The sequence below is a fragment of the Nerophis lumbriciformis genome, linkage group LG20 (genome assembly GCF_033978685.3).
Source record: "Nerophis lumbriciformis linkage group LG20, RoL_Nlum_v2.1, whole genome shotgun sequence".
Classification (NCBI taxonomy): Eukaryota; Metazoa; Chordata; class Actinopteri; order Syngnathiformes; family Syngnathidae; genus Nerophis; species Nerophis lumbriciformis.
This window is the reverse complement of record NC_084567.2, coordinates 28167501-28183258: the sequence shown is the minus strand read 5'-3', so window position 1 is coordinate 28183258 and position 15758 is coordinate 28167501. Positions and strand designations below refer to the sequence as shown.

Here is a 15758-nt window from a genome sequence, read left to right as displayed (position 1 = left end):
GACATTGATACAAGGTTGATTATACATACACGTCCTTTAAAACTGACTCTGAAACAATGTTGTTAAATAGTTGTATTTGTAAATTGAGACAACGTTGTTGGTTGGGAAATGACCAAATATCGATGGTCAAATCAATGTCACAGCCTGCACACTAAAACAATGCTGGATTATTTTTGATAACCTAATTTATGAGTTGCTAGTGTTGGGTTACATTTTGGAGTTATTTTTATGAAGGGCAATCCATTTTTGGGGTTATAAGGGTATTATTTTAACTCAATTTCTGGGTTTTCACAATTATGAACAATTTTTGGATTGTTTTTCAACGAGTAATGCATATTTGGATAAAAAAAGATGTCCGATAATATCGGCCGATAAATGCTTGAAAATGTGATATCGGAAATTATCGGTATCTGTTTCAAAAAGTAAAATGTATTACTTTTTAAAACGCCGCTGTACGGAGTGGTACACGGACGTAGGGAGAAGTACAGAGCGCCAATAAACCTTAAAGGCACTGCCTTAGCATGCCGGCCTAATCACATAATATCTACGGCTTTTCACACACACAGAAGTGAATGCAACGCATACTGGTCAACAGCCATACAGGTCACACTGAGGGTGGCCGTATAAACAACTTTAACACTGTTACAAATATGCGCCACACTGTGAACCCACACTAAACAAGAATGACAAACACATTTCGGGAGAACATCCGCACCGTAACACAACATAAACACATCAGAACAAATACCCAGAACCCCTTGCAACACTAACTCTTCCGGGACGCTACAATATACAACCCCCCCCCCCTGCTACCCTGCTACCCCCCCCCCCCCCCCCCTCCACACACACACACACACACACACACACCTCAACCCTGCCCACCTCAACCTCCTCATCCTCATGTCCCAAATTCCAAGCTGCTGTTTTGAGGCATGTTAAAAAAAATAATGCACTTTGTGACTTCAATAATAAATATGGCAGTCCCATGTTGGCATTTTTTTCCATAACTTGAGTTGATTTATTTTGGAAAACCTTGTTACATTGTTTAATGCATCCAGCGGGTCATCACAACAAAATTAGGCATAATAATGTGTTAATTCCACGACTGTATATATCGGTATCGGTTGATATCGGAATCAGTAATTACGAGTTGGACAATATCGGATATCGGCAAAAAAGCCATTGTCGGACATCTCTTACTTTTTTTAATTAAAAATTTACTTTTTTCTTGAAGGGAATTTTATTATTATCATTAACATTATTTTCAATCAACCAACATTGTAGTGAGCATAACTCAACTTCTGGGTTAAATAATTCAACCCAATAGTTTGGTTGGGAATAACCCAACATTAAGTTATCATAACTCAACTTTTTGGTTAAAGAATTCAACGCAAAAGTTGGGTTGAAAAAACTAACCCAAAATGTTGAGTTAAAATAACTCAAATAAGGGGTTTGTCCTTTTCTGAACCAGCAGTTGGGTTAAAATTGGGTTATTTTTCAACCCAACATTTTTTAGTGTGTGATATTGAATACACGTCAGAAAGTATGTTGTTTCAGCGTTGTATTCGTGTTGTAAAATTCAACGGTCAAATCAACGTCAGAACCCAACATTGATTAAACGTCGTCAAACAGCATGTTGTTTTAACGTTATGTTTGAGTTACTCAACATTAGGACCTCAACGTTGTTTTAATGTCTTGTGCCTGCTGGGCTAGCTGTAGACAAGAACAGGAAGTAGGGCTGAGCTCTATGCGGGAAGAAGGCAACTGTGTCATTTGCTCAATATAAGAAGTCGATATGTTGTTTTTGTTTCGCCAACACAAGAAACAAACATGCGTTTTGATCAGACGGCTGACGTACAAATGTACACACCCTTTCACTTCTTCTTTCTTGCCTTCTTTGAACTCATCTGTGGAAGTTGCCTCCTAGCAGCTCCACTGTCCGACACGGCACAGGAGCAAGCGTGCAGGTCTTAACAAGGTTTTTAGTAAACATAGGTTTTTAACAAAAGTTTTCTCCAGCAGAACACGACTGAACCGTATCCTGTCTCGTTTCCTGCTCCCGGCCGCTTACTGTTAAAGACAACAGATGATTAGATTAACACGTACCACCTGTGAAATCTAATCACCTGCCAGCCGTGTCTCGCCGTCAGCGCTGCCACGCCCCCGTCTGATGGTGCTCTGTCCTCAGCACCATGGACAGAGGCATGGACCTTTGCTCCTGCAGGCAGCGCTGACAACATCTCTCTCCATATCATCCAATTAGTACCGTATTTTTCGGACTATAAGTCGCAGTTTTTTTTCATAGTTTGGCCGGGGGTGCGACTTATACTCAGGAGCGACTTATGTGTGAAATTATTAACACATTACCGTAAAATATCAAATAATATTGTTTAGCTCATTCACGTAAGAGACTAGACGTATAAGATTTCATGGGATTTAGCGATTAGGAGTGACAGATTGTTTGGTAAACGTATAGCATGTTCTATATGTTAGTTATTTGAATGACTCTTACCATAATATGTTACGTTAACATACCAGGCACGTTCTCAGTTGGTTATTTATGCCTCATATAACGTACACTTATTCAGCCTGTTGTTCACTATTCTTTATTTATTTTAAATTGCCTTTCAAATGTCTATTCTTGGTGTTGGGTTTTATCAAATACATTTCCCCAAAAAATGCGACTTATACACCAGTGCGACTTATATATGTTTTTTTTCCTTCTTTATTATGCATTTTCGGCCGGTGCGACTTACACTCCGAAAAATATAAAGGTCTTTTAAAAAGTGCCCATTTTATCCACTGTTTGAAAAAAATAAGTGTTTAAAAATCAAAGTGCGAAAAGATCTGCAGGTTGCCAATGCCTGATTTCTCCATCCATCCATTTCCTACCGCTTTTCCCTTTCAGGTTCTCGGGGGGTGCTGGAGCCTATCTCAGCTGCATTCAAATGCCTGATTTAGATGATTATAATTAGACATTGTAGGGTGTTTTAGTGCCTATTCACAGTTTTTGTCATTTTGTATGAACTCAAGACGTGTTGAATATCTCAGTTGTGTACTTTTTTTTTTTTTAAACGTGAATTCAAACCTGCCAAGAAGTATGAAATAAAACATTGGGCTGCCTTTTTTTTTTCTATAAAATATGAATTCTTTGCGAATGAGTTCTGATAGTAGTTAGTATAGTTTTCTACATTGGATTGTTTTAGCAGTGATGTGATTATGCTGAAAATATTGTCTAAAAAATATTAGAAAAGTCATTTAACATGTGTTTCTGTGAACGAAACACATTTTAAAGTCTGTTCCAAACATGGACAGTAAAGTCCTCTAACATTTACTAGCTGTAAAGGTCATATAAAGGTCAACTTTGTACTTGTTTGTTATGTATTATGTTTGTATCATCACTATTATTGTATATGATGTGTATGTCTGGTCTTATCATCTTTGTCCGGACAGAAGGGCGACACGGAGGACGTCAGGTCACGGGTGTGTGTTAATTCAGGAGAGTACAACCTGACCATGTAAGAAGATGTTCAGGTGTAAGTGACCGGAAAACAACCTCTGTATGTTGAATGTTGGCGTGAAGATAGACAAGGAGTCTCTCCTCCAGGTTAGAGCTATCTAACCTGGAGGAGAGGCACGGGGGCATTTTTACCACTGTGTTTAGGGATGATACTCGAAACCGGTTTTCCCGGGACTCGAATCCCTTTTTGAGAACCGGTACCCGTTATCGAGACCACTATAGTAAAGAAAAAGAGTTGGTTCTTTATTCGAATCCCTGGGAACGAATCCCGTCCCGACCAGAAATGCTCCGTGGGACATCACAAGAAATGACGTCACGTAGCTCAGTCATTAGGCGCAGATAGGGAAAGCAGGAAAAACAATGGACCGGAAAAAGCGCTCCAAGGTGTAATAAAGTTCAAAACAAAAAGGTATAATCCAATGAATAACTTTACTGAGAGATTTGAGCAGGGTACAAACACATGACCAACACTTTTACGACCAACCGGAAACATAGCAACCAGGCTAGCAACGCACCTCCTTTACGGCAGCTGTCACAACGTTCTTAAAGCAACTGCAGCACATACATATATATACAACATATATCTCCCTTTTTTAACTTTTGTTTTTCTTTCCTTGTAAACAAAACAAAATCACACTGTATATGTGTTGTCTGTCTAATTATAAATAATGCAGACGAGGCGTGTTGGCTGAGTTCTTGACGTTTACTTTCACAGCGTGCTCATAACCTCATTCTTAGCTGCCGGGTGGCGACATGCAACAACACTTTTCGGGGCTACCGCGCATGCTCGTCATTCCCGTTGCATGCTGGGTAGTGTAGTTGTTATATTCCCTAGCTCATAACATCACATATTTCCCCCTATAAAGAAATAATGTTAACTCAATAAAGTGTATTTCTTTTTTTTAGCTTGAACTTTTAATGTTTTATGTTAAATGTAAACACATTTGCAAACAACTTTTCTCTTCATAGAATTTTCTTTCAATAAAGAAATAAAGTACAACAATGTCAGCAGCATCATAACAAACAGTTATGTCAAATAGCAGCAGAAGTGCACTTTTTGGAGAACTGTATTTTCAGTTTTGTGCCCAAGGGACTGATTTTATTTAACACTATATTATTATTTATACACCTATAGTGATCACAGAGACAGGTTGTTTTTGTGTTACTGTATATATTTGTTTTTCTGAAAAATCCCACTTAATATACTTTGGGTAACAACAGTCAATATTTATTTTTATTTTATTTTTTTTTTAGGGGGGTAACAGTCAATATTTATTTATTTATTAGATTTTATTTTTTTCTTATATAATAAAAGTGAGCTTTTGTTAAACCAAATATTGTGTGTTTTTTTCCATATACAACAACCTATCTGGACTCGATAAGAGAATCGATAAGGAATCGGTTCGATAAGAGGATTCGATAATAGGCTCGAACTCGATAATTACATATCAAACATCATCCCTAACTGTGTTACATGGCCTTTCCTTTTAACAACACTCTGTAAATGTTTGGGAACTGAGGAGACCAATTTTTGAAGCTTTTCAGGTGGAATTCTTACCCATTCTTGCTTGATGTACAGCTTAAGTTGTTCAACAGTCCGGGGTCTCCGATCCAAGGTCCGTAATATCATCACTCACATGCAGGGATTTCTCCACATTCTCTGAACCCTTTGATGATATTACAGACTGTAGATGGTGAAATCCCTAAATTACTTTGTAATAGCTGGTTGAGAAATCCATCCCTCCCATCCATGTTCTACCGCTTATTCCCTTTGGGGTCGAAGGGGCCCTGGAGCCTATCTCAGCTACAATCGGGCGGAAGGCGGGGTACACCCTGGACAAGTCGCCACCTCATCGCAGTGAAATGTTGTTCTTAAAACTGTTGTATTCTGTTTTTATTTACGATTTACACAACGTGCCAACTTCACTGGTTTTGGTCGTACACACCCGGTATCGCCACATTCACTCGGCGTAGGATTAACGTTCGCCACTTGCGACAGTTAATACTGGCTGTATGCTACGGTTTGCCTTTCTTTTGATGCCGTGAGAATTTTGTTTTTCGTCTTCGGCTCTGTACTCTGTGTTGTACTTCTGCCTTGTGTGTTGAATGAAAGAACTCTTACCTGCACCCTGCTTCCAGTCCTTCCAGGTTGTTGCGATTCCGCGACCTGAATGCATCAAGCCCCATAGGGCATACTTGCCAACCCTCCCGATTTTCCCGGGAGACTCCTGAATTTCAGTGCCCCTCCCGAAAATCTTCCCGGGGCAACCATTCTCCCGAATTTCTCCCGATTGGGGGCGTGCCTTAAAGGCACTGCCTTTAGCGTCCTCTACAACCTGAAACCTTCACCCCTTAACAGCCGCATGCTGTCCATGCGTCCGCTTTTCTTCCATATAAACAGCGTGCCGGCCCAGTCACTAATAATGTAGCGTTGGACGGGTTTAACAATGGTCTTTACTCGAAGATGTCAAGAAATGCAGACAGGTTGTATGATCTTTTAACTTGTTCAATGATAATGTTAATTTCAAGCACACACACACATGGTCAACAGCCATACAGGTCACACTGACGGTGGCAGTATAAACAATTTTAACACTGTTACAAATATGCGCCACACTGTCAACCCACACCAAACAAGAATGACAAACACATTTTGGGAGAACATCCGCACCGTAACACAACATAAACACAACAGAACAAATACCCAGAACCCCTTGCAGCACTAACTCTTCCGGGACGCTACAATAACATCTACGGCTTTTGGAGCTCAGTGCACAACTGCACACACGACGAGAAGGAGACGAAGCCATACTTGCCAACCCTCCTGAATTTCCTGGGAGACTCCCGAATTTCAGTGCCCCTCCCGAAAATCTCCCGGGGCAACCATTCTCCCGAATTTCTCCCGATTTCCACCCGGACAACAATATTGGGGGCGTGCCTTAAAGGCACTGCCTTCAGCGTCTTCTCTTCTACAACCTGTCATCACGCCCGCTTTTCCTCCATACAAACAGCGTGCCGGCCCAGTCACATGATATATGCGGCTTTTACACACACACACAAGTGAATGCAATGCATACTTGATCAAAAGACATACAGGTCACACTGAGGGTGGCCGTATAAACAACTTAACACTGTTACAAAAATGCACCACACTGTGAACCCACACCAAACAAGAATGACAAACACATTTCGGGAGAACATCCGCACGGTAACACAACATAAACACATCAGAACAAATACCCAGAACCCCTTGCAGCACTAACTCTTCCGGGACACTACAATAGCATCTACGGCTTTTGGAGCTCAGTGCACAACTGCACACACAACAAGAAGGAGACGAAGCCATACCCTCCTGAATTTCCTGGGAGACTCCCGAATTTCAGTGCCCCTCCCGAAAATCTCCCGGGGCAACCGTTCTCCCGAATTTCTCCCGATTTCCACCCGGACATCAATATTGGGGGCGTGCCTTAAAGGCACTGTCTTCAGCATCTTCTACAACCTGTCATCACCCCCGCTTTTCCTCCATACAAACAGCGTGCCGGCCCAGTCACATCACATGATATATGCGGCTTTGACACAAACACACAAGTGAATGCAAGGCATACTTGATCAAAAGCCATACAGGTCACACTGAGGGTGGCCGTATAAACAACTTTAACACTGTTACAAATATGCGCCACACTGTGAACCCACACCAAACAAGAATGACAAACACATTTCGGGAGAACATCCGCACCGTAACACAACATAAACACAACAGAACAAATACCCAGAACCCCTTGCAGCACTAACTCTTCCGGGACGCTACAATAGCATCTACGGCTTTTGGCGCTCAGTGCACAACTGCACACACAACAAGAAGGAGACGAAGCCATACCCTCCTGAATTTCCTGGGAGACTCCCGAATTTCAGTGCCCCTCCCGAAAATCTCCCGGGGCAACCGTTCTCCCGAATTTCTCCCGATTTCCACCCGGACATCAATATTGGGGGCGTGCCTTAAAGGCACTGTCTTCAGCATCTTCTACAACCTGTCATCACCCCCGCTTTTCCTCCATACAAACAGCATGCCGGCCCAGTCACATGATATATGAGGCTTTTACACAAACACACAAGTGAATGCAATGCATATTTGATCAAAAGCCATACAGGTCACACTGAGGGTGGCCGTATAAACAACTAACACTGTTACAAATATGCACCACACTGTGAACCCACACCAAACAAGAATGACAACATAACACAACATAAACACAACAGAACAAATACCCAGAACCCCTTGCAGCACTAACTCTTCCGGGACGCTACAATAACATCTACGGCTTTTGGAGCTCAGTGCACAAAATGATTGGAAAAAATAATTTAATTTCATATAGGACAGCTCGAAGGGGAAGGGGCATGCTGCCCGCCCCCCAACCCCCATCTCCCGAATTCGGAGGTCTCAAGGTTGGCAAATATGCCATACGGATGCAAAATCCCCCCCTCCCCCCACCCCCCAAAAAATGGAGTCCTGAAATGTAATGGAAGCCAATTTATTCGACAGCCTTAGTACATGTAAGGTACACATGGAAGTATTGTTTGTGCTTCGACACTCGCAAACATACGTTCCCAACAAGTTCAGGGACAGACTAATGTTTTCAAGAAAAAGCGTTTGGAAAAGAAATCAATGGCTTTGACAAGTTAATCCTATACAACAGGGGGGAAAAAATACACAAATAAGCATTTGCGGCACAGAAAATGCATTATAGTGCAATATTCAACTTGCTGGGCTGTGGGAGCAGGGAAGGGATGGAGGCAATAAACGTGGGTTTTTAAATTGTCTTTTTTTTTTTTTTTTTTTTTTAGTCTTGCAAAGCCATTCACCATTGGAGGGGGTTTACATCGCACCAGAGGGAAAAAATCAGGGTAAAGAAACAATACATTTCTTTTTGTTGTTGTTGTTTCCGACTGACTACTAAACAAGCTACGCACAGTCACAAACACAGCGGCTTCGCATCGGCGTGGATGGATAAAGGAAAAGTTAGCACTACTTCACAGTCCCAAATATCACGAGTCAACAGTGAGACGCTAAACGACAACATGTGGCGCGTACACGACACTACTCGGTGCATGATGCAACATCCTGGCTAAAATCATGAGAAGACAGGATACAATACTGAAATATAACCGGCCCCCTCGCTACGAGTGCGGGATGATAGCGACTTTAAAAAGTTGCGATTTGATTTGGAGAAAAAGCCGGAAAGTTGTCATGATAATTGTAAACTCAGTAAATGTTTATTGGATAACCTTCACCGATAATATGATCAATTACAGCGCAACCCGTTTTTTAGCTTTGCATATTTACTTGTCATCTTATAGACGTATGGAGAATGGGTGATAATGAAATATTTTTTTTAATATTATTATAATTTTTTATATATGTACACATCTTTCTTCCATTAGCTAAGATGTGGGGAAAAAATAAATAAATGAGTGAATTATATATTTTTGAATTTGAATTTTCTGTAGTGACTCAAAGCACTTTACATACAAGTTACATTTAAACCAGTGTGGGTGGCACTGGGAGCAGGTGGGTAAAGCGTCTTGCCCAAGGACACAACGGCAGTGACTAGGTTGGCAGAAGCAGGGATCGAACCTGGAACCCTCAAGTATGCCGCCACGGCCACTCTACCAACCGAGCTATACCGCCCCGTGCATTGTGTTGCCGTGGTAAAAAATCCAGGCTCGCACTCCCATGCTTTTATTTTGAAGGCTACCTACTACAAGGGATGTGAACAGCTCAAAATTCAATTGTAATCCAATTCTCGGGGTAATGATTTGATTCGGAATTCAAACCGATGTTCGTAATGTATTATTTGCTGCAAAAATGATGATAAAATATTTTCAAAACAAACTTACAAAAGCTCCTCTACGGATTGATTGAGACTTTTATTAGTAGATTGCACAGTACAGTACATATTCCGTACAATTGACCACTAAATGGTAACACCCGAATAAGTTTTTCATCTTGTTTAAGTCGGGGTCCACGTTAATCAATTCATGGTATGAAAAAAAATCTAATAAAAAGTCGATTCTTGAACATTTTGAATCGGTTCAGTTTCCGCAAATAATAATAATTGTCATTCTGTTTTGAATCAATTTATTTCCAGCACCCCGGACTGACTATTGTCCTAAACAGGAAGTTTAAAAAAAAATTATTAATATACAAATTGCGATTTTATTCATTATTATTCGGAATTAAATCAAAATTTTTAAGAATCAGATTTTTTTTTAAAGACGTTTTTCGTGGCCATCTCAGCGCTTAACTTTCTGAGGAGGATCTTTTGTAGCCTTTTGAAAAGGTTCCGCTATATTTCGTATCCCAAATCATTTAATGCGAGAATCGGTTTTTGAATGGAAATTTGGGTTTAATCCAGAATCGTTTCACAATTGAATTGTCGACCCAAAGAATCGGAATCAAATTAAATCGAGATTCACATCCCCGTTTACGACTCGAGTGTTTGTGTTGTTGTCAATATTGCAACACGTCAACATAAACGGACCTATTTTGTCGATATAAGCTAACCATCTAAGTCTGAAGTGTGCACTTAAGACTTAATAAGAACGTGATGAGTTTGTGGACATAAACGGTCCCGACTAGAGCGGGTTCCATTGCATTCGATCCCCAGCCTTTTATCGACTTAAAAAATCCATAAGTCCTGTTTGTGAGCACTAGGGGGCAGCAGCAGGAAGTGAGAGTTCCAAAGTAATAGTGCAGTGAATTTGCATAGATTGAACTGATCAACTTGTGTGTGAATAATTCTCATTCATGGAGTTTTGTCCTCAGGGCGCCGAGTCCATCGCAACGTTGTCTTGAAGACGTTTCACCTCCATCCCTTCGTCGGCTCACGCTCAAAGGTCGAGCATTTCTAGTCTGGACTAGAAAAGACGGACTACACTAGGTAGTTGTGGCTTGTGCAGCCCTTTGAGACACTTGTGATTGAGGGCTATATAAATAAACTTGGATTGATTGATTGATTGAGATTGGGCAGACCAGGCTAGATAGGGCAGTTACAGGTCTGGACTACAGCTGTCCTATCTGGTCTTTGAACATGAACTGCGATAAAGTCTCGACTTCATCAGATCTAGTATAGAATGCAACTGTAACTGTCCTATCTAGTCTGGTGTTACTTTTCTCAATAGGACATCATTATGCTAGACAGCACAGCTTTGGTCTAGAATAGAAAGGACAAAGTAGACTAGGTCGGACAGCTTGAGTCTATATTAGATAGGACAGACTTGACAGGACAGCTCTATTCTATATTAGCCTAGATAGGACAGCTCTAGTTTAGGCTATCCTCGACAGGGTAGCTCCAGTCGAGAATAGATAGGACATAGTAGACTAGGTCGGACAGCTAGAGTCTATATTAGATGGGACAGACTTGACAGAACAGCTTTATTCCATGCTAAACTAGATAAGACAGCTCTAGTCCAGACTAGATAAGACAGACCAATCTTAATAAGTGACTTACAGTAGTACTTACTCGATAGGACGTCTGGATAAGATAGCACTTGACCGGACTCGAGGACTAATCAAAGACTGCACTATATCGGACAGATAAACTCTATACTAGATAGGACAGACTAGACTAGATAGGACAGCTCGAGTCTGGACTAGATAGGACAGACCGACCAGATAGGACAGCTCTAGTCCAGACTAGATAAGACAGACCAGACCTAATAGGAGACTCACAGTAGTACTTACTCGATAGGATGTCTGGATAAGATAGAACTTGACCAGACTCGACTACTTATCAAAGACTATGTCGGACAGCTACACACTATATTAGATAGGACAGCTCGAGTCTGGACTAGATAGGACAGACCGACCAGATAGGACAGCTCTAGTCCAGACTGGATAAGACAGCCCAGACCTAATAGGAGACTCACAGTAGTACTTACTCGATAGGACGTCTGGATAAGATAGTACTTGACCAGACTCGACTACTAATCAAAGACTAGACTACATCAGACAGCTACACTCTATACTAGATAGGACAGCTCGAGTCTGGACTAGATAGGACAGACCGACCAGATAGGACAGCTCTAGTCCAGACTAGATAAGACAGACCTGACTTAATAGAAGACCAGTCTCGACTACTAATCAAAGACTAAACTAAATCGGATAGCTACACTCTATACTAGATAGGACAGCTCGAGTCTGGACTGGATAGAACAGACCGACCAAATAGGACAGCTCTAGTCCAGACTAGATAAGACAGACCTGACTTAATAGGAGACTTACACTAGTACTTACTCGATAGGACGTCGAGATATGTGTATGTATATATATATATATATATATATATATATATATATATATATATATATATATATATATATATATATATATATACACACATATATATATATATATATATATATATATATATATATATATATATATATATATATATATATATATATATATATATATATATATATATATCCTGAAAATATGCAAACAAAACTGTTTGGATAAGTGATACTTCAAACTTGCATAAATAAATATTAAGGAATATAACATAACTTGGCTTCTGAGAGTTTCAAAATGTAATGAATAAAATGCTAAAGTTGTTGATAAACAAGCAATTATTTTAATAATCAAATATGGTCATTTTAAATAAATTATTATGATAATTTAAAATCAATTATTTCAAATATGTTTATTTTAATGTATAATTCTATGGCTGGATGTAATAAGGAGTCAGGAAAAAATACAATTAATTTTGATGTTTTTAGCAAGATATAGTAAAAATGTATTTAGTTTTTTGTTTTTTTTAATTAATAAATATATTTATTTTTAGGTAAGATAAACATAATAATACAATTTATCTCTAGTCTGGATGATTTAGTTCTTGTCACCCTGTTGTCCTCCCATCCTGAAAAAAAGCTGTCCTCACTCAGGTCCGCAAGGAGCTGGAGGGGGCGTGGCTTCCAGCTCCGGCTGAAAATCGGGAGATTTTCGGGAGAATATTTGTCCCGGGAGGTTTTCGGGAGAGGTGCTGAATTTCGGGAGTCTCCCGGAAAATTCGGGAGGGTTGGCAAGTATGGATATGGAAACGGGTAAAGTCAAAATATGGGAGGGTTGACAGGTATAGACTAGAGCTACCCTGTATAGTCCAGACTGTCGTTGTCCTATCTAGTCTAGACTAGAGCTGTCAGCTGCACGACTACCGTATTTTTTGGACTATAAGTTGCAGTTTTTTTCGTAGTTTGGCCGGGCTCCAGTGCGACTTATATATGTTTTTTTCCTTTTCTATTATGCATTTTCGGCAGGTGCGATTTATACTCCGGTGCGACTTATACTCCGAAAAAATAGGGTATCTACAATGTACATAGTCATGAAAATAAAGAAAATGCATTGAATGTGTCCAAACGTATGGCCTGTACTGTCCATGTTGACGAGACCAGAGCTGTCCTATCTAGTGTACGAGCAAGAACTCGGACTAGAGGCGAAAGGTCTTCCAAGACAATGCGAAAATTAACCCTTCGACGCACCGAGGAAGAAAGTGGCGGTTTTGAAAGCCGTGTTTTTTTTGTTTTTTTCAGTAGAGTATCCGAACACAACATTTTAGGAAAAAAGCGAGCTCCTAAAAAATATAAAAAAAACATCCACACGGGATACAAACACAGTAAACAGTCCACACAAGTCCAAGCATGCTACTTGATACAAACATCTCAAATGGCCAGCGACTTCCTCTCCAGGTGAATATATGAATATATATATATTGCATGTTGATTGATATGCTATATTTTACAACATTTCAACTCTCCACCTGCCTTTGACAATATTCCCGGAGGGTTTTACAGCATACACTTTCATATTTTGGTATGATCCATCTTACATGGCCGTCTGGTTTGGGATATTTCAATATTCGTTGCATCCATTTGCAAAAAAGATGAGAATACTTTTAGTTTGAACATATATTTTTTTTTTCTTGTCTTTTTTTTTTTTTTTTTTTTTTTACCCCCCAACTTATTCTCGAGCAAGATGCACACACACAATAAATAAACGACGTAAAAGGAGGAGAGAGATGTGACTCATTGAAGTTGAGTTTTTTTTTGTTTTTTTTTAACTTGTCACTTCTTCGTCTGGTTTGTTCATGGTCTTCAGCTGCTCCAGCAGGCTGGTGGGGGTGAAAATGTTGGTGGATCCTGAAGACACACACACAGACACACAGACACACAAACACACACAAATGCAGTATTAATACAGGATTGAGGACATGCACAAGTAGAACATGTGTTTCTAGCTTTTGCTTACTAAGGACTACTCCTATCTTGTCTAAATCTTGAATTACTTTGTATTTTTAACTATCAGATGATGATATTCATCATCACTCTCATACATTTTCTACATTGAAATGCTCAAGTCAATGCAATGTAGAGTACTTTAATACATATCTAAACAAAACTTAAACATCTTATTTGTTTTATATTGACAACAAAGCAGATGTGTGTCATATCCAATAGAACAGTATCATTAATACTCATAGAATTAGGACTGGGGCGATAAAACGATAGAAATATAAATCACAATGGAATCAATAATGGCGAAAAATGTGTTTGATAAAACGTTCGATATATATATATATATATATATATATATATATATATATATATATATATATATATATATATATATATATATTAAGCCCAAAACCAGTGAAGTCGGCACGTTGTGTAAATCGTAAATAAAAACAGAATACAATGATTTGCAAATCCTTTTCAACTTATATTCAATTGAATAGACTGCAAACACAAGATATTTAATGTTCGAACTGAGAACCTTCAATTTTTTTTTTGCAAATAATTATTAACTTAGGATTTAATGGCAGCAACACATTGCAAAAAAGTTGGAACAGGGGCATTTTTACCACTGTGTTACATGGCCTTTCCTTTTAACAACACTCAGTAGACGTTTGGGAACTAAGGAGACCCAATTTTTGAAGCTTTTCAGGTGGAATTCTTTCCCATTCTTGCTTGATGTACAGCTTAAGTTGTTCAACAGTCCGGGGTCTCCGTTGTCGTATTTTAGGCTCCATAATGCGCCACACATTTTCAATGGAAGACAGGTCTGGACTACAGGCAGGCCAGTCTAGTACCCGCACTTTTTTACTATGACGCCATGCTGTTGTAACATGTGGCTTGGCATTGTCTTGCTGAAATAAGCAGGGGCGTCCATGATAACGTTGCTTGGATGGCAACATATGTTGCTCTAAAACCTGTATGTACCTTTCAGCATTAATGGTGCCTTCACAGATGTGTAAGTTACCCATGCCTTGAGCACTAATACACCCCCATACCATCACAGATGCTGGCTTTTGAACTTTTGCGCCTTGAACAATCCGGATGGTTCTTTTCCTCTTTGTTCCTGAGGACACGACGTCCAAAGTTTCCAAAAACAATTTGAAATGTGGACTCGTCAGACCACAGAACACTTTTACACTTTGCATCAGTCCATCTTAGATGAGCTCGGGCCCAGCGAAGCCGGTGGCGTTTCTGGGTGTTGTTGATAAATGGCTTTGGCTTTGCATAGTAGAGTTTTAACTTGCACTTACAGATGTAGCGACCAACTGTAGTTACTGACAGTGGTTTTCTGAAGTGTTCCTGAGCCCATGTGGTGATATCCTTTACACACTGATGTCGCTTTTTGATGCAGTACTGCCTGTTACGGGCAGTGATTTCTCCAGATTCTCTGAACCTTTTTTTTGATGATTTTACAGACCTTAGATGGTGAAATCCCTAAATTCCTTGCAATAGCTCGTTGAGAAATGTTGTTCTTAAGCTGTTGGACAATTTGCTCATGCATTTGTTCACAAAGTGGTGACCCTCGCCCCATCCGTGTTTGTGAATGACTGAGCATTTCATGGAAGCTGCTTTTATACCCAATCATGGCACCCATCTGTTCCCAATTAGCCTGTTCACCTGTGGGATGTTCCAAATAAGTGTTTGATGAGCATTCCTCAACTTTATCAGTCTTTTTTGCCACTTGTGCCAGCTTTTTTGAAACATGTGACAGGCATCAAATTACAAATGAGCTAATATTTGCAAGAAAAAACAAAGTTTTCCAGTTTGAACGTTAAGTATCTTGTCTTTGCAGTCTATTCAATTGAATATAGGTTGAAAAGGATTTGCAAATCATTGTATTCTGTTTTTATTTACGAATTACACAACGTGCCAACTTCACTGGTTTTGG

At 39.8% G+C, this 15758-nt stretch overlaps 2 protein-coding genes across 3 annotated transcripts in view; one reads left to right on the top strand and one right to left on the bottom strand.

The window, feature by feature from the left end:
* The window catches only part of akna (AT-hook transcription factor), a 100581-nt gene that overhangs the window by 66495 nt on the left and 18328 nt on the right, over positions 1 to 15758 (top strand). The gene's annotated exons all lie outside the window — the stretch shown is intronic.
* Positions 13312 to 15758, bottom strand: part of stxbp1a (syntaxin binding protein 1a) — a 99916-nt gene continuing 97469 nt past the window's right edge. For both annotated transcript variants that reach the window (XM_061980749.2, XM_061980750.2), the window contains one exon: positions 13312 to 13714. Coding sequence is in view for 1 of the 2 variants with exons in the window: in XM_061980750.2 (XP_061836734.1) it covers positions 13632 to 13714 (83 nt within the window). In the remaining variant the exon portion in view is untranslated. The remainder of the gene's footprint in view (positions 13715 to 15758) is intronic.